Raw genomic sequence first — 23273 nt, 5'->3', positions numbered from 1 at the left:
CAACAGCAGCAGCAACAGCATGCAGGAAAGCAAGCAAAAGAGGTAGGAGCTTAAGACCCTGGCTGATGCATGCTAGTCTGAGCTCTCAAAAGCTTGGAAAAGACAAGGCTAGTTCAGACCTTTTCCTGTAGCAAGGATGCAGCTATCAAAGATTTACTCTTATGTTTTTACCCGGCTTAATAGGAGTGCCGGTTTAATTCTCCTGCTCCCCTTTCTGAGACATAGGATTTGAGCAGTCTAGTGCTGCTGTCGTCTAATGTTGGCTAATGAATCCGAGAGTGGAAAGAACAAGCTGTGTGGTGGACACCGTACTGATTATCTTGTATTCACAGGCAATCTGTGTTGGGGAAGGAGCCTTACTTTTCTCAGTGGCACAGCTCAGAGAGCATGCAAATTTAGTTCATGGCTGAAAAAGAGCGATTGAGCACAGATTTCAAAGTCACAGGCCCCTGATTAATGAACTGCTACTGTAGGTTTGAAGTGGCGAGTAGAAAGTTACAGTTTGATGTGCTCATAAATCAACCTGACAAGCGGGTTTCTCAGGCCTAGCTTGCACTTGTCAGCAAACTGCATCCAATATAAACATAATACAAACAAAACATGTTGAAGTAGTTAAATTGATCAGCAGGTATCCTAGACGTTGTCTTCAAGCTCCCCATTATGCAAACGTCGAGGAAGCAGTTGTGACCTCCTGAGGCTTTGTTTCTGTTTGGATTTGTGAATAGAATTTCAGACAGCCATCAACTACGGAATAGAAATTGCTCCCGTATTTCTCCGGAGGCTCTGGGCAATCCACATGACTTGCTCCATTATGCAGTCTGTTTTCCAGTGAGCGCATCAGAAGTTTCTCTTTTCCCCAAACTAGAAAGGAAAGGTCTTCCGCAGCAGCTTGTCTTTCTCTGAAGTGTGACTGCCTTCTCATACCCTCCCGAGTCTTCACAGACTCCGGTTTGTCTTGAAATGCCTCACAAAACTGGAACTTAGACTTTTGCTCCATAATAGGGCACTTGGTTGCCTTGAACGCAAGGCTCCTTTTAATATATTCCAACAAGAAGAGAGAGCGAGCTAACAGGCCAGTGAAATGAAGGCTACATCCCAGTTTACTAATAGATCACTGGAGACCACGTTCATGGGCCACTGCAGACCAAACTTAGTCAATTGGAAAAACAAGAGCGCCTTCGAATCACAGGCTGCTGTAGAGAGTTACACTTTTAGCATAGATAAATTTGTTATCATCTGCCATGAGCTAGGCGCTTTTATTTCTTTTTCTTTTCTTTTTTTTTGTGTTTGAAACAGCTGTTATATACTTTCTCTTGACCCTTTTCTTTAGTGTGTCATTAAGTGTATCTTGCCATTTTCCCAAACGCCTAATAGCTAGAATTAATATAATGGAAAATTTCGAATGCTTTTACTGCCTGAGTATTCTACAAATAGCATTATTATTTAATAACTGAGATTAAAGAGAAAGAAGTTGATTTTCTGGTTTTGGCTTTCTAGCCTTGACTGCACACTACCTTTTGCTGCATTTGCTTTTTTTCTTTCCCTCCCCACCCCTTCTCTTTGTAGCAGCAGCAGCAGCAGCAGCAGTTGGCAGCCCAGCAGCTTGTCTTCCAGCAGCAGCTCCTCCAGCTGCAACAACTTCCGCAACTTTTTTTTGCTGAACCTTCAGCGTCAGGGACTCATTTCCATCCCACCTGGCCAGTCTGCTCTTCCTGTCCAGTCTCTGCCACAAGGTACTCAAGTCAGAGATGATTGGACTCATTTCTAATTCACAACTTTTTTAACCCTTCCGTTTGCATCCCAACTTCAGCAGTTCCCCGTTATGACACTTAAACATACTTGATTAGTAGAACTTTGTTACTCATATTACCAAATTTTCTTGAGGCTGATAAATTTTACAGTGTACTTTTATGGAAGAAAACAGCTTTTGAGTGTTTTTTCTTAGATATAAGATGCGTATCTATTAGCCTTACGTGCTGAAAACAATTTCTAATAGCCACACAATTCAAGCACCATTGCTTTTCTCTGAGAAATTACTGAAATCTGATTTAGTGGAAACGTTATCATTTCATTTAATATAAGCAAACAGGTATAAAATGTATCAGACAGTGATATTAAAGCCGTTCCAAAGCTCACTTTATTCCCCCCCCCCCAAGAAAAGAAGGTGTTTGGCATTGAAAAGCACTTTGAATCTTCAATTTATGACATAGGAATTTAGGGACAAACCTTAGAGTTCATTTTCTTTGCTGTTCCTTGGTACTAAATATGTTAAATATGACAACAGGTTTTGAAGGCGGTGATTCCAATAGTAATGATTTATGACTGACAAATAACAGTAAAGACTTTTCAGAAAAAAAAAATATTTCCCTTTGTCACTTCCATCAGGGTTTCTCAATACTGAAAATGAACTCAAACTCTACTACTTGATGCAAATACATTAGTGGTTGGAAGAAAATAGGGCACGCACTGTTGAAAAGTAAATTAACTTGGAGATAAATCCTCCTCACATTTTAAGATAAGGCCAAAGACTTCCCATCTTAGGGACTCTGTCTATAACCTCTAAGATATGTGTTTCTGTCTGTGTTACCATAGAGAGGTGAGCTAAATGTCTGTCATAAAAATTACACAATACTCTGATCTCTGACACTCCAGTCCTGCAATGAGCATTGTTTAGACTGTGTTCATGACAGGTAACATTACTTTTAATTGGTCTTTACGCATGTATCTGGTTCCTCCACCAGATAACTATTAGAAAATCGAAGCTTCAAAAATCAGATGAGCAAAACCAAAGTACATGGCATATAGACAACAGTGTAGACAGAAATAAAAAAAGACAGAAAAAGACATGAGAAAGACGTATGCACTAAAAACCTCCTACCCTGGAAAGCAGAGATTCCAAATAAATGTGTAAATTCCATACATTGTGTTGTGTGAAAAAGCTATGACACAAGCATATCTAAAGTCATAAAAATTAGAACGCAAGAGTCCTAAGTAAGCGATCATGCTAAATATTATTATTTGAGAACAGCAGTGGGGAGGCAAGCCGATGCATGAATTTGGACACGTGAGCCTGGTAATGCTGATTTCCTTTTGTACAAAGTCACGTTGGACCAGAATGGAAAAAAGCAATTGAAACACAACCTCCCTCTGAACAGCTTTACCTTCTGCAACCTCCTCTTGTGCCATCTGTTGCAAGAGGAATTCCTCAGGTTTCCTCTCACATTAAGCAATCCCCATAGATTTCCCTCAGCACTCCTACCCAATTGCATTGATATTCATTAGTTTAATGCAACACTCATTCATCCACTCCTCGTAGAAAAATATAGAAAAAATAATACCTTTTTTAATACATTTTTAGGAGAACTTGTAAACAGTTCTTTTTAAGAACTTTCTTTTACTCAAAGGATTAAGCGTAACTGAAGTCATGACAAAAAAGATTGATACTAAAGAAATAAAAAAATAGAAAATTTTTCAGTTAAAATGTATCTGGATTGTTCTTTTTCAAGTAAATTAGTCTCTTGTTTGCTTCTTCCTTGAGATCTTTTAATTATAATGAATTCTAGTCAAGTATTTAATTCTTTCCTTTTTCTCTCCTAGTTCTAGTATGTACTGTGTATATAGGGTTCCTTTAGATAGCCAAGTTAATTTATAGGACCTTGATTTTTCATAGCCCTGATGTGGATGTGCAAACTTAAAAAAACGTAAGACAGCTTCGCCTGGAAAATCCTCTCTGCATCTCCAGAAAGGCCACTCACTGTATGCCAGGCGAGGCGAAGTTAAGAGAGGTGAAGATAAGAAGAAAAGTCTTTCCAGCAAGATGCTAAATCAAAGAGGGGACTAAATGCCGAGTTGTGACCGGCTCGGAGTTCTTTCTGTGGGTTTCTCTTACAGCACATTGTGTCTTTCATAGGAAGGCACAGCACCCAGGCCAGTTCACAATAAGGTAATGGAGACTAACAGGCTTCAGAGCTGTTGAGACTTTCTCGTAAATCTTAAATTTACACATCCAAATATATCCAATATTTACAAATCCAAGTAGTACTTACTAGATTTAACACAGATGTCCCTGCATTGGGGTTTGCATAAAAGTAAGAGGATCAAACTTTCTTTTTTTTTCCTCATGAAATGTAGCAAATTTTATGACAGACATTTTCTGTGGCAGTATTAAATTAAACCTTCAGAATTTATTCAAGGTAATACACACTGGATGTGGTAAAAGGATGTTTTTCTCCTTCTGCTGTGCTGCAGGATGTATAATATGGTTATATGGAAGGATTTACCTATGTGTAACACAAATATTTTTATATGCATCCATTTAGATTGCTGAGTTATATGGATGGCTAGAACAATGAGAGAAGCACAGGGGAATTCATGTTTATAAGTTATTGGTCATAAAGAGTCCTGTAACCCACAAATTATTAGTGACAAAGAGAGCGTGGGTTTTGCATTTGTTGGAGGTTACGTCTTTTCATACTAAGTACAACTGTGAGGTTTGCGGATATAAACAGTATTTGCTCCAAGTATAGTTTCTGCCTTTAAAGGACAGGAATGTTTACCATGTTTTCTTGATGGTCAGGTATAGCAAATAAGATACAAGAGGAGTTTTGGCATTTATGTTGTGACAAGATCTTCACTATACCATATCCAAAACCAGTGACTGGCTGTGAGTTACTTCCATGTAATGCTGCATTAATGCTAGCTAAATGCAAAGGACCGTAAATGACAACAATGAAAAAAAAACCAAAACCAACACCCAAACCCCAAAACCCTAAGTTTTGATGAGGCCTTGTAGGAAAATGAAAAACAGATGTATTGATGGATTTTATAAGTGGTAGTTTTAATAAGTATTTATTCAAGCATAAAAATAGAGTAGATGATGGTGGTGACAAGAGTTACAAAACTAACTTCAAAATCCTGAAATTCTTGATGTTAGTAAACTGCATAACAAATCAGTATTTGCCCTTTTCATTATAGTCCCTAATTTTTATCCCACTTTGGATCCTCTTTGTGATCCTTCCTCCTTTAATGCAGTGTGGAGAGGGTATTTTGGGGGTTATCATAACCTGTGAAACTTGAAAACTTACCCTACTTTTACATCCCGACTAAAAGATCTGTCAGCCATTTTACAGGTCTCTTGTAAAATGGGAGTTGGACTTTTTCAGACGTAGAAACTACAGAATTGCCATAATTTACAATTAATTACAAATCCGCTTATTAACTTTATACTTTTTAAGTGCCTGCCCTTAATCCTTTTATCCTAAAAGGCAGCCTTTCAGACTGCTCTGAAGAAGTGATAAAATTAACCAGCCTGAGCCCAGAGAGTAATTTCTTTCTGATTTTCAAAAACCCAAGGTAAGCGAGGCAGCCTGGACGCACAGCTCCATCCGTAGCTTCACGCAGGGGCAGGGACTGCCCAGCCCTCCTGCCTTCACCCGGCTTGCGGGCGGCTCTTACTCCGCTCTCCCGGGACCCAAAGTGTGATGATCATCAATGAAAATTTTCTCACTGCAAGACACAACAATGTATTTGTCCCTGATGATCCAACCAGATGGGTTTATTCTTGGTTTTTCTTTTTTTCCCTTAAAAATTAGTTTATTTTGTTCAACAGCAGGAGGAAGGGAAGACTTTGAAGTAAATAATGTACTGTGTGTATCATGCCACCTCAGTGAATACACTATTTTTAATTTTGATTTGTGATTACATTTGCAGGTAACTATTATTTACCACACTAAATTGGGTTATTTGCAGTGTTGCTGGAACATACCTCATGGACACAGCAGTAATTACTTACCTTCATTAAACAATTACAACTAGTACTACCATCAATCCTGTTACCCATCTCTCTAATGCAATAAATTAAAGCCTGGCTTCTTTGCTTACTTCCTTAAAACCTAGCTTTTTGCCATACAAATATAAGCTCCAGTTTTAAGACTTACATTCCAATCAACTCTTTTTCACTTTGTTATTAACTGAGTTTGCCAATGGTTGTTGGTGTCTAAGGTAGAGAAGCAGGACACAAAATAGTAATCTAAAAATGAGCTCCTTCCATAATTTAAACAAAAGTTGAATACCTTGCAACCAATTTGTTTCCACACTACCTCCAGAAATTACTATTTCTGTAAATCACTGCTAGTTTATTTTTTTAATAGCTTTGTACACTTCATGGTGAGACAGCTATTGAGAAGTATTAAGGAACTCTCTGTGCTTTTTCACAATTTTTCACTGAATCCGTTTTGGTAGTCTGGGTTGCTGTGTCTTCAGAGTAAAACATTATATAATAAACAGATTTGCCAAACAGTGAAAAACAATCTGTACATCTTTCTAATATATCTTGTTTACTGAACAAAACTATGCTTAATGAATTCATTAAGTTTGAGTGAATGGATACATTTTAATCCTTTTCTGAAGGACAATAAATTTGAGCTCTTTTATAAAATGAAAAGAGCAAAATTTTAATTCAGACAACATCAGCATTTTGACTGTTTTGCATTCCAGCAGATCTAGATACCAGGAGCATGTCTTACCTAATTTCACTTGTTGAGACTAGATACAGAAGACAGAATTAGATTTTAAGATACCTCTGGCCCAGACCATGTCAGGCTGAAAAACCTGACCATGAAACCAGATCTTTCACAAGAAGCTCTCTTGGCGTCTTGTTCCTTTCTACATTTAATTTAGTGTTCTTCGAAAGAGAGGTGTCAAATTTATAAAGACTGGCAGTGACAGAAGGGGTATGTATTTCTGATGAACTCTTCTTCGTCTTTCAAAATCTGAATTTCCTATCTTAGCTGCATGTTTGGCGGCAAGATAAGAGAATGCTACCAGCTCTTCTCTTCCCTGTGTTTTGGGAGACTTCAGGCAGAAGCATATTGTAATGGAAGTTTCCATGACTTCGTGCAAAGTGCTCAGCTCCAGCCAGACAAGCCTAAGACATATTCATGAATACATTCTATGAGACATTGCTATTTGTGGCTGAGGATGAATCCTGGAAACTACAAGTTTTCCGGGCTACATCCAAGTGGAGTAGAGAGCAAATTTAAGCTCTATCTGTGAAGATCTGGTGGCTAGACTCCAGAATAGTACTGTGCATATAGCAGAGAAGTTTGAGAAGCTCTTCAAATTCTGAATGGCTGCCCATCACCCCAGGAGACTGGTGAGACAGAGTCTGCTTTCTCTTAGCCAAACCCTCCAATTTGTTTTCCACAGTAGGGCTGGACAATAAAAATAGTGGAGGAATTTGATGGTCTACAGTACATGTAATTTCATCTGTGTAGAGGGAGTTGTAAACGGGCCGGGTTTGTTGGCTTTCTTGCTGTTGGGTGCTGCTGAATGGTACCGAAGAGCTTAGCGGTCACCAGTATCTAACTCTGCGCTGTAGTGGTTTTGTTCTTCCAAATAGTCACTTTGGTTCTGCCTCTTAAGACACGTTTTTAAACGGAAAAAATTTTGTACATATTAAACAGGACTAACAAATACGTGAGTGTCATTAATGAAAGTCAGATGCATTCTGCTCAAATGTTAAACCTGTTATGATCTCGTTGATGTCATTTTTGTCTTCTGATTTTTCTCCCTCCAGTTTTCTTCCCCCACTCCCTGCCCTTGTTAAGTGTTTAAAGAGAATATCTATGTTTGTATCCTTAGCGTAGTATGTTTTTCTGTTTTCCATTACATGTTTGATTAAGAGGAATTACAAAACCTGAGTTAACTGTGGATGCATTGAGTTGTGTTTCCATGTCAAGAAATTGATTAAGCAGACAACAACAACCTCGTCCATAAGTATATTTAGGGGTTTTTTTTTCATTTCAAGAAGTAGTTGCAAGTTCTTTGTTGCTTTCATTCTTTGATCCTTGAGCAATGTTTTCAGAAGGAGTATAATATTATTAAAATTGGTGATTTCCAATTGACTGTTTATAACACAAGAGAAGACAGTTAGATTACCTGCATTCTGACAGAACAAAAGCGAATTTCTGTTTTACTACATGTTGATTGTACTGGAAAAAACAGCATCAGCTTTATTGTTGGCATTAATCCATTAATAACACTGAGCTCATTATATGAAACTCTTTATTTTGTTATATTAGTGGGGCTCTCTTTCATTTTATAGCTGGCTTAAGTCCTGCTGAGATTCAGCAGTTATGGAAAGAAGTGACTGGAGTTCACAGTATGGAAGACAATGGCATTAAACATGGAGGGCTAGACCTCACTACTAACAATTCCTCCTCTACTACCTCCTCCACCACTTCCAAAGCATCACCACCAATAACTCATCATTCCATAGTGAATGGACAGTCTTCAGTTCTAAATGCAAGGCGAGACAGGTAATTCTGATGAGATTTCAACTGTGATTATCATTTGCCGTGGAGCTGTTGTTTAACATCCTAAATCACGTTATTTCCAATCACAAAATAACACTTAATACAGGTTACTTAAGAGGTCGTGGAGATCTGATTGTTCAGAATTGTTTATCAATAGGGCATCTTTTTCAATAACGATGTCTAATTTTGCAGACGCAACAACAATTACCTGCCTGTGGTTTTATAACACATGAGCTTAGGGTAGTTTTAGTAAAAATTAGAAATCCCAGAATAGAGCGTGCTGCTTTAGAGGTGTAAATGCAGATTTGTGGGCCCTTTTGTAGGCGCGTAGTTTCATTCATATTTGAGTTAACACATCTGGTAGTCAGACCCTTACTGTTGAATCACACTGCTGGTTTGACTGAAAATGTACATCTATCTTAGTTGTCAAGGCTGTAATTCAGTGCAAAGATTCTATGTAAAAATTGCTTTAAAAATTAGTACATTAAAGCAGTTCTCAGACTGTTTGTGTCTTGTGAAGAAAACCACAGGATTTTCCTTCTTATGTGCACAACAGTAGCACAGTTGACACATTTTACAAATTTTCAGTGGCGTTAGTGTAATACAGTGGAATTCAACCACATGGATAAAGTTAAAGTAATTTTTCAGGCACATTGACAGATACTCTTCACTGTTCCTTATTTTCAAGTAACGGATTAAATGCATACAAGAGTACATAGTATCTGTAGCACTTATTATCAAATACATTAGTATAGTCAGATGTAGATAATCTCAATATAACATGAAATTTAGTCTGTGTTTACATAACCTAAATCGTAAATAATTGTATTTTCAAATAAACATTCCATTTAATTATTTTATATTTAGAATAGGAGACTATAATTTGAGTGTCTCTGGGCCTCACGTGACTGTGAGAACATTTTTCTGACGTTACTTTGTATTATTTAAAAACTGATGCTTCTCTGAATACCTTTGTAGTAGTAGTAGTACTTTTAGTTAGTATTACTTTTGTGATTATATCTCAGAGAATGGTTCTTTGCTTCAGGATGTGTAGCTGACGCCCACCTGCATGGGGCAATCCCCTGAATTTCTTTGATAACTGTACGTGGATAAAACTACTGCGGAGGTTCCAAAAAAAGACACGGAATACAGCTGGGGGTTTTTTGTGAAACCAAGTAGCTAATGGAAGCAACACTTGTAAACAAAATATTTATTAATGGAAGCAACTTTATTTTTATACACATTTAAGCAGAAAATTCAAATATTTTGTAGTAACATTCGCAATATTCATAAATTCTGACTGTCCGTCTTCAGTATTTCTTCTCAGAATTGATCACTTCTGAGTATATTTTTTATTTATAGGTAAATGTTACACCAAGGTCATATGGCAGAATTAGCATATGGTATTATACAGTCATCTTATTTTTTCATCCTTTATTAACAGTCATCTTTGGCTCTATTTCTTCTCTAATTGGAACATCATCTAGCCTTGGCAGTTGAACTATTCAATAGAACGATTAAATTTTTCTGACTGCTCTGAGCTAAATTGACCTGTTTTGACCTGTTTGTCACTGATCGTAACCTGACAGGCGCTAGCAGCCTCCAACGATTATGGCTTTTGAGATGAATCTGATGCCTTATTCTTTTGCTACAGCTCGTCACATGAGGAGACTGGGGCCTCCCATACTCTCTATGGTCATGGAGTTTGCAAATGGCCTGGCTGTGAAAGCGTTTGTGAAGATTTTGGACAATTTTTAAAGTAGGTGGATTTTTTTTTTGCTCATTGGTGCATTTTTTTGAGAAAGATGGCAAACAAAGTTTTGTTGTAAACCATGTCGGAGGTTTGTGTGTGTGTGTGTATTCCAAGCAACTGGATAATGGAGGCTATCTGCAGAGGGTCAAATTGTTATCCTTTCTTTCATGTCGAACACTTTTGCAGGCCTTTCAATAGCACAGTGTTTAATCCTCTTATTATCCTTTACTGCAATGGAGCCTCAGAAAATTTGAAGAGATGCTTTAGATTGTATATTGGATAGTAGGGGTATGAAAAAGCACATTTTAGATTCTGACAGTTTGTGTATAGTGGGAATTGATGTGTATAGCATAAACAAAAAAGCACAAAGGACTAAGCGCAACCATTTAACTCTCACTTGCTAGTTTATTTTTGCATTTGCTCTTGTATATGCACAGGATACACAGGAAAAAACCCCACTGTGAACAGGTGGGTTTGCACCTTTTGGGACTGAACAGTGATGTCAGAAGTTTTCACTTCCAGCAGTTGGTTTTGCCAGCTGTTTTCAAAATCAGAGCATTTAGAAAAGAAGTGACACAGCTTTTGCTTTTCATCCGCAGCTTCAAACTACAATGGGTTTCTGCATTTTTTTCCTTTTTTTTTTTTTTTTAAAGTAGTTACTAGTATCTCTGCGTTCATTTGAATTTTCCACCACAGCACTGATTTTCTACCTATGTACATTACGGACTGGTCTTTGTTAGAAGAGCCGTACTCATTTTTGGCATGCAATAGATCTTAATGGAAAGCTACAGATAGGCTTATATAGATGAGTAACTTCAGGGGCTGAGACTCTTATGTTGTCATGGTGCAGCTAACAGGGTGAATGAACTGTTTCATGCTTCATCAACAATTAAGTTAATTAGCTCATTTGAAATTGCACTGCTTTGTTGCCAGGATGTTGGCAGAAACATCAAAAAGATGTGTTTACAAATGGTAGACTACAGGGTATGTAACAGAAGCACCTTAACAGCAGACCATAAGTACTCAGTATCGCAACAACTTCTATAATAGAATTATAGCAATACTTTTCGTAAAGTATTTGCAATGCTTTCTCCATCTTTTATGCTGTCTTTCAGTTTTAAATGAAGTAACTTATACTGACTTGCAAAGTTTAGGTAGGTATCACTCCTGATAAATTTTTGTTTATAAGTGCATTAAGTGGAATGTCAAAATAATGGCTTGGAAAAAACTGTATAGGATTTAAAAGAACCTGATTTACATGAGTTTGTATTAAAAGGAAAACGAAATCTCCCAAATTCAACGTAGCATTCTAAGTGTTATTAATACTAAGAATTTAAATTCATTTAACTTACGCATTCTCCTTTTCAAGAAAAACTACATTTTCTAAATAGGTCCATCCGTCTAGGCTATAGTGATGCTAATTCTGTGGGCAGACTTTGCACATCCATTATGTCAGGTCTCTTGTTATAATCCACGATCACTAAAACCATTTTGATTAAGGCGGTGTAGTGCTAGGTTTACAGATGCTTTTGCTTTCCTGAACCAAATAACCCTGGAAAATGTGAAAGCGACATCTGACATCTTGATAATTCTGGTGCAGAGTCAGTCAGGGTTTACAGCAGCATCATGGCTTTTGTCCTATACACCAGCAAAAAATGTCTGAGAATATTTTATTATTTCTTCTTTTCATTCGATTCTGTCTTCTGTCCTCTTAAAACAAATAAGAAGTCCTGGTGCTGAGTAGGCGAGGTTGTTTATGAAATAGAAATATCCCTTCATTTTACACTAGCATTAAGATGGAAATCAATACATAACCTTGCATTAGATTCTTTAGTACCTTTTCATGTTCACACTAATGCAAAATCCCCATTACAATTAAAAAACATTTTCTTTCAATTAAATATCAACTTTTAGTCCAAAGATTGACCATTTTTCCAACCCATTAACTTTATAGGGGATGACAGGACTAATGGCTGTAGTTTTCAGGGCTTTGCTCTTAGTCTAATCTTTGTTATGATGTTTTAGGTTCTCTGACTTGAAACAATATGATACCTGTGTTAAGAGAGTTAATGCAAGTATATTGTACCAAAATGAAATATTAATAGGGTACACTACCCCAGTCTAGTAGTGTGTATTTCTGTAATACGCTTAGGACAACTTTGAAGAGTGCCTGGTTTATGAAGTGAACTCCAACTTCTTGTGCTCAGAAAATGGTTTACCTAGCAGCTTGATTTCAAAAAAAAAAAAAAAAAAAAAAAAATTGTGCAGAGCATCTGAGAAGGAGGATTAAGACAGAAAACACTGGCTTTGCTTCACTTTCCTAATAATGGAAAGGATTTAGGGTGAAGTGATGAATAACTTTCAATAAATGACTTAAAGCCACAAAAGCCATTTTCACCTTCGTTTTTGTTTATCCAGTGTGAATTGTTTTTATTTTTAAGATAATTTGGGGACACTCCAATTATCTAAGATTCTTTTGAGATGTTCTGAAGAGCTAAAGAAGTTATACATTGTGTGCTGTGGACTGGATTTGTGTTTGGAAACATATGCATTGTTTTCAAGAAAATACAACTGATCTTCTTCATAGTATTTTTCTGTACAAAACCTAATCCTGTATCTTTCCTTTGATATCCTTCGACTCTAGACACAAACTCACAGTTTATATTTTATGGAGCAATTTTCTGTCTTGACAAAATGGTGTTAGATTACAGTTGCTCATGCACGCAAGATCAGTTTTGACTATTAGGTAAAAACAACGGCTTTTGGCTCAAGAAAAACTTCAAAATGTAAAGACAGATCAGAAAAAGTCGTGACATAACTAGAAAGAAGATGACAAGATTTAAACAAAATGCCAGGCACTGAAACAATGAGAAGAGTGCCAAAAACACTTAGGAAAATTCAGAATTTTGCCGTGAAACAGATGTTGACAGAAGCTAACAATTTTGCTGGTCTCTAAGTGAGGAACCCAGTAGATCATTCAAAGCATTTAATAAGTAGTTCTTCGTGACGGTTTTTTAAATGTCAGAGTGCAATAACGTACGACAAAACTTTGATGTATTTTGTCTGCAAAATTAATTATCATTCCATTGGTTCTAAGTCAGTTTGAGTAGGAAGGATTTGACTTTTAGAGCTTAAACCGAAAGGTTTACGATAAAACATTCCAGCCAGCAGACAAGTGTTCTTTAACCTGCATGCAGCAGACGCCAGCAAACATAGCACAAGCTACAGTACAAAGACGGGTAATGTTTTCATCTATAGAGACAAACTAAAAAAAAAAAAATCATGCTAAAAAAGGTAGGCCACTTTTCCAACAAATTGTATTTATTTCTAGGGCAAGAGAGCGCATTTAAAAGTCTGCAAAGAATAGTGACCAAGCATCATAGTCAGGATGACAAAAACAAAACCATAAAAAGAAATAAGTTAATGAAATACAGTTAGTGCTGTATAAAAATTGCTGTAGTTTTTTTTTTCTCTTTCAGCTGCAGTGATATGCAGCATTATCTTCTTTCTTAAGCGCGTTGTCCATTTATTTTATGTCTTTGACTAGGTGGTGTGGCTGTAAAATTATGACCTCAAGAATCTTCTTTGAACTTGTCAGAACGTTGTTTCTTTTGGTGACAGTGCCACCATCTCTCAAAACTAAGGCATCTGACATAATCAGCTAAATGAATAGTGACAGCTAACATTTTGTATTTAAACTCCTGTCAGTGTTTAAACATAAAAAGCTTGATGCAAAATAAATCAAACACCACTGATACGCAAGTGAAACATTTTGTGAAAACAATCCCTGACACACTTGGTTTTCAAGCTGATCTCACTTCAGCTTTTGAAATGTTGCAAGTAGAAATGAATTTGAAATTCTCGTGGTTAAAATTGAATTGGTAATTTGCAACATGCACTGGAAGCGAACAAGTAAATTTACACCTGGAAGAAAGAAAAAAATCCACGTTGGACAAATGGAAAGGATCCTTTATTGCGCTTTTTGTCATTCTGAAATGTTTGCCTAACTGTTTTTAGAACGACGACTGCGTATTTACACTCTTCCGTCTGTAAGTCACACAGCTAGCACACGGATTCAAGCAGTTTTTAAGAACGTCAGTCGACCACATCATTTATTCCATTTTGAAAACAAAAATCAATATACCTATAAAGTGACCCATAAATTAGAACTGGCTCGCACAATGTTTGTTCAGTGCTGCCTTTCTGAAGGCACCCTTTGCATTTTTCCTTCACCTCTCTGTTTGAACTGCAGTCACAGTAAGAGGCTCATTAGGGGACATTAGGGACTGGAGCTAACCAGAATTCCAGAGCTTGCTTTGCTCTTATTAATGCATAGTAGAGTAGAATGCATTTAAATATTTCATAGGCATTCAGTAATTTGTGTGTAATCGCCTTGTTAGCAGACCAGTAGAAGTAGAACAGGTCTGTGAAATGGTGTTAGTGATTGCATGGGTAATTTACAGACCTTTGCCATCCGAAAGAGCGTTATTGGTGGCTAGAATGAAGCTATGAAATAGAACTAGCAATAAGTAAAAAAAAAAAACTTAATAAAGGTTTTGTAACAAGCATCTTCAGGGATAACAACCCACTTGGTCCTTTTGAAGCAGCTATAATTTATGACATATGCAATATATCAAATGCATAAGATAGTATTATGGAGCATTCATATGAAAAGGGTATTTGCAACATTAGTTCCAACTTCCTGCAAGGGACATGATTAAATGATTAATGAAATGTCCCTTTGCATATGCATTTTGAAACAGCAATTAGGCACTGACTGAGAAAATCCACCAATCCTCTCATTTTTCAGTATTATCTCATTCTTGATTTATAAATCATAGAGAATTTTTAACAGCAATATGTAGTACCTGAGACAGTTATAAAAGCATAAAAGAGAATAATTTGGGTATAAAATAGTCATAAGTACATAAATTCATAATTTAATGTTAATACCAAGCCTATTTATTTAGTCACATTGCGTTGTATTTATATCCGACACTATTTCTGTACTTTGATTGGCATCATTAAGTAGGGGGAATGAATAGGCACTATTATTTTACATATCACTGGTAAACAATAGCGAGGAAAGGGAGATGTGGCAGAGGTATGTATGTGTTTTTCAAGTTCTCAGTAATCCACTGGAGGCTGTTCTATAAATGATCATTGAAGGGCTGCAAGCTAGCCTATAATTACAGGAAAGAAAGTGGCAGCTCTGGCATTTCATAACTATGTGTCCTCGAAAAGTGCTTTGTGAGTTTGTCACCAATGATAATTTAGATAGAGGCTCATTACTGAACATCACAACACTTTAAAAACCTTTCGCCTTCATACAGGAGAATAAAGGACTATTTTAATGGCAAGGTTCTTTTGTGTTCTACTGAAAAATTCAGTCAAGACAAAACCTCATTGACTATTATTGTAGTCTACAGTCTGGTCTAATAAAAGCTGCATAGATAAATTGAATGGGTTTCTAAGACCTGGGCGTATCAATGCAAACATCCTGCACTTTTTTCCTTCTTTAAATGTACAGTGATGGAGTATCACTAAAATGTAAACAAGTATGAAATCCTTTCTTATCTACGTTAATGCAAGATGACTGTAAGTGCAAACGTCTTTTTCGTATTATTTCAATTATTTTGTTGCACTTTCTCCGTATTTATACATGCGTCGATACATACGTGGTACGCACACACACACAAACAGGGGTACACATAAAATGTGCATGTTAGGAAAAGGATGCATGGTGCCCATCTTGTAGTTACTGGCGGGTCTGCATGCTTAATTTTACCTTTTAAGCAGTGTAGGTAATAATATTATTATAAACTCTCCAGGATGAAAATTATTGCCCTATTACTTGCTGTGGTGAATATATTGTTTTTATTTCTCAGCTGTAAAATGTGTCACATTTCTGAAAAAATAAAGTTAAATTGTGCAATTAAAAATATTAAAGGACATCATTGGCAATGATGTTCAAGCTGTAAATTCACCCCCCCCCCCCCAAATAGTTTGAAAGAATTTTCGTTTGAATTTTCTAACATAAAACAACCGTGTTTTAGGAACATATGCTCTCCTTTTAAAAATGTGTGGCTGAATTTTAGTGCTCGTTAAAGAGAAGCTTGTAATAGCTCTGGCTGGAACTGAGCGTAGTGCAGACAGGTTCTGTGTCTGTTGCTCCACGTAAGTCTGCCAGCGCACCTCATCCTGACCTGTACCGCTTTGCTATTTTAGTCCTGGGCTGCTTTTGAGAGAGACTGACAAGACTGCCAAGTTATGTAGAGGTTAATTGATATGGGTAAATGTCCACTAGAATTTTTGTTGAAACGCTCTCTCTTCTTCCCTCTAATGGCGTGTTATCTTTCGCTTTGCAGACTCCAAATCTGTTTGCAAAAAAAAGAGTACATTTTGACCCACTTCAATATTTATTCCAGGATGTTCGTAGAATATATCATCCCCTATCTATCTCTTTTAGAACATGCTGTACTGTTTATATTGTTCAGTTATCAATAATACATTCATTCCGGTCTGCTTTATAATGCTATGTGTAGTTCATAATTTGCTTCCTGACTTCCTAATACGTTGCAAATACAATCAGGAGAAAATTCTGTTTCTTTCAACAACTGAATAAACAGCGCAATAATGAAATAAGCTGCATGTATATTGCACAGTCTGCTCTACACTTTCAAACCAGTAACTCAGTTCTTCAGGAACGCTTCCCAGTCCTCTAAGATATTTTCTCCCCTTAAAAAAAATCAATCTATTTTTCTCAATTATAAATCAAGTTAACATGGGATTGGTAAAGGATACAGCCAAGATAAAAGATTAGGAATATGCCGATGAGGTATGAAAATTGACCAGCACAACTTGTACATAACTTAAAAGGCATGACAAGAAACAAAAAAAAAACCCAAACCCCTTTGGAATGATTCCCAGCCTTCTGGAGGAAAGAATGTATGTCTGTCTTGGCAGATCGCAGCATATTGGACCCTAAATCTGCAGCAACTTTGTACAGAGAAAAGTTATTTTAGAGGTTTTTAAAAATGCATTAGACCTAGTTTTTCTTTCACTACGTTGCCTGTACATGCATGATAAATAAAGCAAGCCTACTTCACAGGCAAAAAAGATCAGAAAAAATAATTCTTAAAACAATTTTTACACTCTTAATCTTTCCATAAAATAGCTTTTCTCCAAAATGCACAGCACAAGTAACCACACGACGTGAAAGTATGGCCTAAGAGATGTGTGTATCTCATGAGTTTCCGAAGATTACCCTGTTAACTCTCAAGAAACGTGCAACAGTCTCCCAAGTTACCGTGTAATCGTACTGAAATTGCATTATACTGGACTTTCTTCTCCCACACTGCATACCGCTCTTACATGTCAAGTTCCTCAGGGCAAGGACTGGGTCTCTGTCTATTTTGTTAAGGTGTTATGCAAACATATGGTGTTATAATAACTAATAAATAATCATGAGTAGGCACTAACCTCAAACTCGGGCCAGGAGGTCTTTTATCCCTATACCATTGCTTGCTGTCGTGCGTTATATGTGTATACTCGTGTGCATACATACACGTGGAAACACAGTGGTGTGTACTGGCGATAGCGGTGATGGTGCAGAGGTAAAACCTGTCTCCAGTCCTTTTTCTAGCAATTTTGTACCCAATTAACTGAAAACATTAAACCGTTACATTAGCAGACCACACACTATCGTGCTTGTGTAATTGAAGGAGTAAAATTCTTTAGAATCATAATTTCAGAAAACAAGTGAATGGTACATGTGGAGCAATGACTTAGTTTTTAAACTGATTGTGCATTTTTGCGTCAGCGCGGGGAGTGAAGCCAGTTCCTTTGAAAATAAATAAATTGTAGGTTTTGTGACTCGGAGAAGGGAAATGTGGTGTCCTTGGTGATGTTTGAACTTAGTGTAAACTACCAAGCAAGTTGCATGTATGCTCTGAAACAGGTTTATATTGAAAGAATTAACAAAGTCTTTCATAATTACTTATATCTCTTCCCCAGCCATGCCTCTTGCAAGGATAGCAGAACCTGTTGTGTTTTCCTCACCTGCAAACCCTATCATTGAGTCTAAAACTGTGAAGTCATCATTTAAATAAAAAAGAAACAAATTTTAGTAAAATGAGGTGCAGCCACCTCTATTTTTCCACTGTTTCTGACGAATACGTTTTCCCCATAGATTACCAATCAAATAACTACATAATTCTCTGATGAATTCTGCTAAAAAATGAAAAGGAGAAGATATATTTTCTCTGTAGTATAGGTAACTTAGTTCCTGTAACTGTGAGACCATCGGTGACTGTAGTCCCTGGAAAGCTTACCCCTCCTGCCGACAGTGGCTATAGCCAGTAAGTCCACATTCAAAGGCAAAACTCCTTTGCTCCCATTTCTTCTTTAGCCTGATCCTTATCTTTTCTTCTCAGTGGAAAAGCAAACCCGCTATTAAAGTTCCAGAATGGACTACTTTGATCCTGGAAGAGCGAGAGAAGAAACTAGAAACCACTGTCGTTCAAAAAAGCAGTATTAAATGAGCTTTGTGAAGTTGTACTCGATTGAAACGTACGGGGCAGAGCTGCTGGGGTCTGGGTTGTACGTTAGTTACGGACAGCCGCTCGCTGAGGTCCTCTTCCCCTGGTGCAGAGTGTGGTTTTGTTTTGCTAAATTTGCTAAATTTGTTTCATGCCTAGCCTGACTCCCTCCTGGGAGGCTTGCTCTGTGTCTGTAAGGTGGGGAGCTGTTCCTTCCCCTGCCTTCACCTTGCATACTATTCCTCGGCCCAGGCGGCCTGGTCATTGCCATCGTCTTCAGAGGCTACTTCTGGAAACTGCAGTGCAAATCAGTGCTGTTCCCTTACATACAGCTCTTGTTTTGGGGAGGAGGGAAGCAATGTTCTGTTGTTCGTTTTGCTTAATGATTAAAGAAGAGCTGATAGAGAAATGTTAACAAAGTCCACATTAATTCGCAGTAGTTCAAGCAGCCTAAAAGCAATTACATCTTTTGAAGAATCATTTGTAAGGGGATTCTCTGTTCGTCCGCACCGACAACAGGCAGTGGAAATCAGTTCAGTCGCTCTACCAAATACTGATAACCAGTTACATTGGCCTTTAGATGGCATACGTGACCTGGGAGATGGGAACTGAGTATCTGGCAGTCATCGCTGAGAAAGTTTGTAGAACTAAATGAGGTGATCAGTTTTGTTATTTTGTGGTGTTGTACATAAGGCGTGCTCTGACTAGGTCTTTTTGCATAACTCGCCTTGAAACTAATGGAAGCCATACGTGCAGGAGAGAAAAATGGACTCATAAAGAATTTTTCCTCATCTTAACACTGTCTTACTAGTGTTCTCTTTCTTCTCTAGGCACCTTAACAATGAACATGCATTGGATGACAGAAGCACTGCTCAGTGCCGGGTGCAAATGCAAGTGGTTCAGCTTTTTTTTTGTTACATGGATGTATTATCCTATTACTTATTTACTATTAACCGAAACTAAATTGAAAACACTTGCCTTAGTGACTCTAGCTTGAAGCCATATGTTTCTTGCATGAAATTTGTTGATAGTCATGATCAAGTGGGGGTTTTTTACTTAAAGATTTTTCACATTATAAATTATGCAATAATTATCTAACATCAGCATTGTCTACATTATTTTGCTTGAACTAAGACCCTAATGCCATTCATCGTGAATGAAAAATGCAGTCCCTGGAGCAGAGACTGGATCCAAGCTGTCTTCAGTTCTTGAAATGCTGGGTCAGGACCCCTTTTCCTTCTTCCCCTTCTAACCCGATGCTTGTCGGTGCTGTTCTGCGGGACAAAGGAGTAGCAGAGCATACCTCCTCCCAACATAACTCCCAGCCTGACGGTGGGCATTTCTCTCCGAGCAGAAAGTGTAATGTCAGACCCACTCAGAGAGGTCCCCGGGGAGTCCCACGGCGAGGACTGCAGGACTGGGGTACCCTGTTCAGGCTCTAACCATTAGAGATCACGGCACGTACGTGAATGCTCCTGCCAGCTTAGGCAGAAGTGCCGAGTACCCCTGGGGTCCCCCAGTATTGAGACTACGCTTACCAGGCTACCGAGGCTGGGCACAAACCTCAGCAGCCCAGAACGACCGGGCAGGACACTCACACCATGCCATTCCCCTCCCGCCTGTACGGGAGCCATAAAAGGGAATTTCTCAGGAGTCCCATCCCCTCTTGGGACCGTTCAGAAGAGCTCGAGGGACACAGCAAGGGATTGAGATTGTTTTTTTCCCCTGTTCGTGGCCATGTGTGGAGTAAGAAGGATAAACAGCTTCCAGCTTTCTCGCCTTTTAGCGTATTGTCTCACTGTTCTCACATGTGTAAGAATACTTTTTCTTCTTTCAGCCTAGGCAAACTGTTTGGGTCTTTTGTATTTTAATACTGGAAACCCAAAGCAATGAGAGGAGTGTACAATAATGTCATTTATTGTCATTTCCCTTAAAATGAAAGCTTTATAAACCCAGCCAAAGCTGCAGTTTCTTTTATAAGATTTACAGGGTAGTGGTAGCTTAATTTGTTTCTTAGGAATTTACGTCGTGGCAAGTAGCATGTCTCTGAAGTGTCACATGCATAATACGAAGCCTAAGAAGAAACCTTTATCCCACCCCCTGCCTCAAATGTTCCATAGCTGAAGATGCACTGACCAAATTACATCCAGCATACCCAAAATACCTGCAGTAATACTGGTAGTTTCCTCTTCTTAAAATTACTCACAAGTTGTTTTCCTTAGTCCAATTTCAGTCTACAGGTGTAACTCTTGAGGTGAATTCGTGCAAGAGAGCATTACGGAACTCTCCAGAAAATGGCAGCGTTAAACCCCAAGTGGTTCTTGTTGCAATTAGTGTTGTAATCCTGTTGTAGCTATCCAAAGCCATATACCTAGAATACAATTTCAAGCATTGCTTCTTTGAAAAAAAATTACTCTTTTCATGTTGTAAGATACATTTTCCTCTTTTATGTTCTGAATATTTTATCAACAAGTTACGTATTTCAAACACTTCCTCCTTTTTCCTTTTTTTTTTTTTAAATTTGATAGTTTCTTTGAGTCTGAAACTACAAATATTTAGGTAGCATATAATCAGAAAATGGTATCAGTTAGGGAAGAGTACAGGTTTCAGCAACGTGATGTTTTCTAAAGACAGTTTAAGGGCTGCTTAAGAACTGTTTACCATTTACAAAGGCTAGGCTGTAATGTAACAGTCCGAGTGAAGATTTAGCTTGCAGTGTGACCAATTATGCCATTTTTTTGCTTTGTCTGACTGCTAGTCAAGTAAGGTCCATCAGTTGTAATGAGACCCAGCGCAGTGTCGATGCCGACTCGGTGGCAGAGTTCAGCGTTTCACACTGCCTGGGCTCTGTCACTCTATTGAATTAGATTGATGATGGCAGATTGCAGGGGGCACTAACTGGACCTCGGTGGGGAAGGATGAAGTGTGTAGACAATCCTGGCAGGCACTGTGCTTTGAGGACCCTTCACCCCTTCACAGCTGTTGGCACTAGGCCATTGCTAACAGTGTCCACAGGACTTTAAAGAGACACTATGGGCCTTCTAATTTATGGTCTTAGTAACTTGTTACTGTCGAGGCAACGCTGACCTCAATTCTCTTATTGACAAAAAGATGAAGTGTTATTTGTTTTCTCTGACCTTTTAACATATGAAAGGCTATAAAAGTTTTTGGTTGGTTTTTTCCCTTTCTTTCTTTCTTTCTTTCCATGCCCAAAGTTGCATTTCCTCTCAGCTAAGTTTCTACCGACATGGGCTTTTATATGCAGGAATCATTACACCGAGACAAGCTCAATGATAAGATGTATCACTGCAGTAAAATAGCTGTATCAGTCGTTTCTAAAATGCTTCTGATCTCACTCTTTCTTAACAGCTTTCTAAAGAACGCGAACGTCTTCAAGCAATGATGACCCACTTGCACATGCGACCCTCGGAGCCCAAGCCATCTCCAAAACCTGTAAGTGCATATTGCTTTATAAACAGTAAATAGGTCTACGAATGTAGCAGACTAAGAAAATGAACAATTTACTGACAGTTGGAAAACAATGAGTGTGATGAAAAATATGGCAATAAAATGAAGGTAAAATGCAATAGCTTGTCAAATTGTATGTTTCTTTGAAAGTAATGCTATCTTTTACAAAATCTATCCAATCTACACCATAGGTGACACTAAACAAAGTACACCTATAAGTGTCCAAATCATTGCCTTGAGACTGAAACTAGAGAGAATATCTTTTTGTGATAGATTTACAGATATTAAAAGGAAACCCACTTTGAAAGATCTGAAGTTCAGTGGACTCTGTGGCAGTAAAAAGCAAATGTGAAAAGAATCTAGCTACTTAGGACATTTCTGAAATTGCTTACAAGAGACACAAACAAACAATTTGTTATTCTTAAACAAATGAACGAAAACACCGTTTTATGCAGCGAATTGAAACAATTGCAAACATGGGGGTTTTGCTCAATTTCTGTCAAGACTGCGGTGTTCGGCATCTGCCGTGATGTTGCTGGGGTTGGTACGGACACTGAAAAGTCACTGTTGCTCCCAGCCGCTCCACGGCTCTACGTCGGGCTGCGGTTGTGCAGCTGGATCTGCAGTCAGATCCAGACCCCGGTTAAACTGAACGTGGCTTCACGTAAGCAAAAGTCTTGTCTGATGCAGGTCCAGTTTTGTACTGTCAGGGGGTCAGGCATCCTAGTGCTTACAGTACACTATGCTTAGGTACGCTGCGCTTAGAACAGAAGCTATGGGATACGTTAGCTGTTCATTAATGTTAACCGTGACAGTAACTTTTGTACGTATGCTGTGAAAAGGATTTGGCAGTACCTGAAGATGAAATGCTGGGATTTCAATGAAAATCTGCGTCCATCAAAGTCAGGAAATGTAGGCGGAAGGAACATAATCTATTTTAAAGAGCACACTTGCATATCACGCCCAGTTAATGTTTACGTGGAAGGACAGCATACTCCGTCTCTTGTGTTGTCAGCTCCACATACTTCAAAGCAAAATCTTTGTTTGAGGGCACACTTTATAACCTGATGATGAATGAAGAAAGTGTTAGCGTTTCTTTAACCCCTACCTTCGTGAGAGAAAATTTAGATGCATAGTTTTTGCTTTCATTAGCCTAACAAAATTCTGATTTTTATTTTAGATTATCTACTAGGGAAA

The 23273-nt window shown here is 38.0% G+C and overlaps 1 protein-coding gene across 1 annotated transcript in view; it reads left to right on the top strand.

The window, feature by feature from the left end:
- LOC104161171 (forkhead box protein P2-like) overlaps nucleotides 1-23273 on the top strand; it is a 37555-nt gene that overhangs the window by 4790 nt on the left and 9492 nt on the right. Inside the window, 8 exon segments of the mRNA XM_009699504.1 lie at nucleotides 1-42; nucleotides 1567-1649; nucleotides 1651-1733; nucleotides 8105-8318; nucleotides 9970-10074; nucleotides 19439-19521; nucleotides 21207-21211; nucleotides 21978-22061. The exon segment at nucleotides 1-42 is cut by the window's left edge and continues 28 nt beyond it. Of these exon segments, the coding sequence (XP_009697806.1) occupies nucleotides 1-42; nucleotides 1567-1649; nucleotides 1651-1733; nucleotides 8105-8318; nucleotides 9970-10074; nucleotides 19439-19521; nucleotides 21207-21211; nucleotides 21978-22061 (699 nt within the window).

The sequence above is a fragment of the Cariama cristata genome, unplaced genomic scaffold (genome assembly GCF_000690535.1).
Source record: "Cariama cristata isolate BGI_N322 unplaced genomic scaffold, ASM69053v1 scaffold8804, whole genome shotgun sequence".
NCBI lineage: Eukaryota > Metazoa > Chordata > Aves > Cariamiformes > Cariamidae > Cariama > Cariama cristata.
Note: the sequence above shows the minus strand (reverse complement) of the source record. Positions and strands in the feature narration are given on the sequence as shown.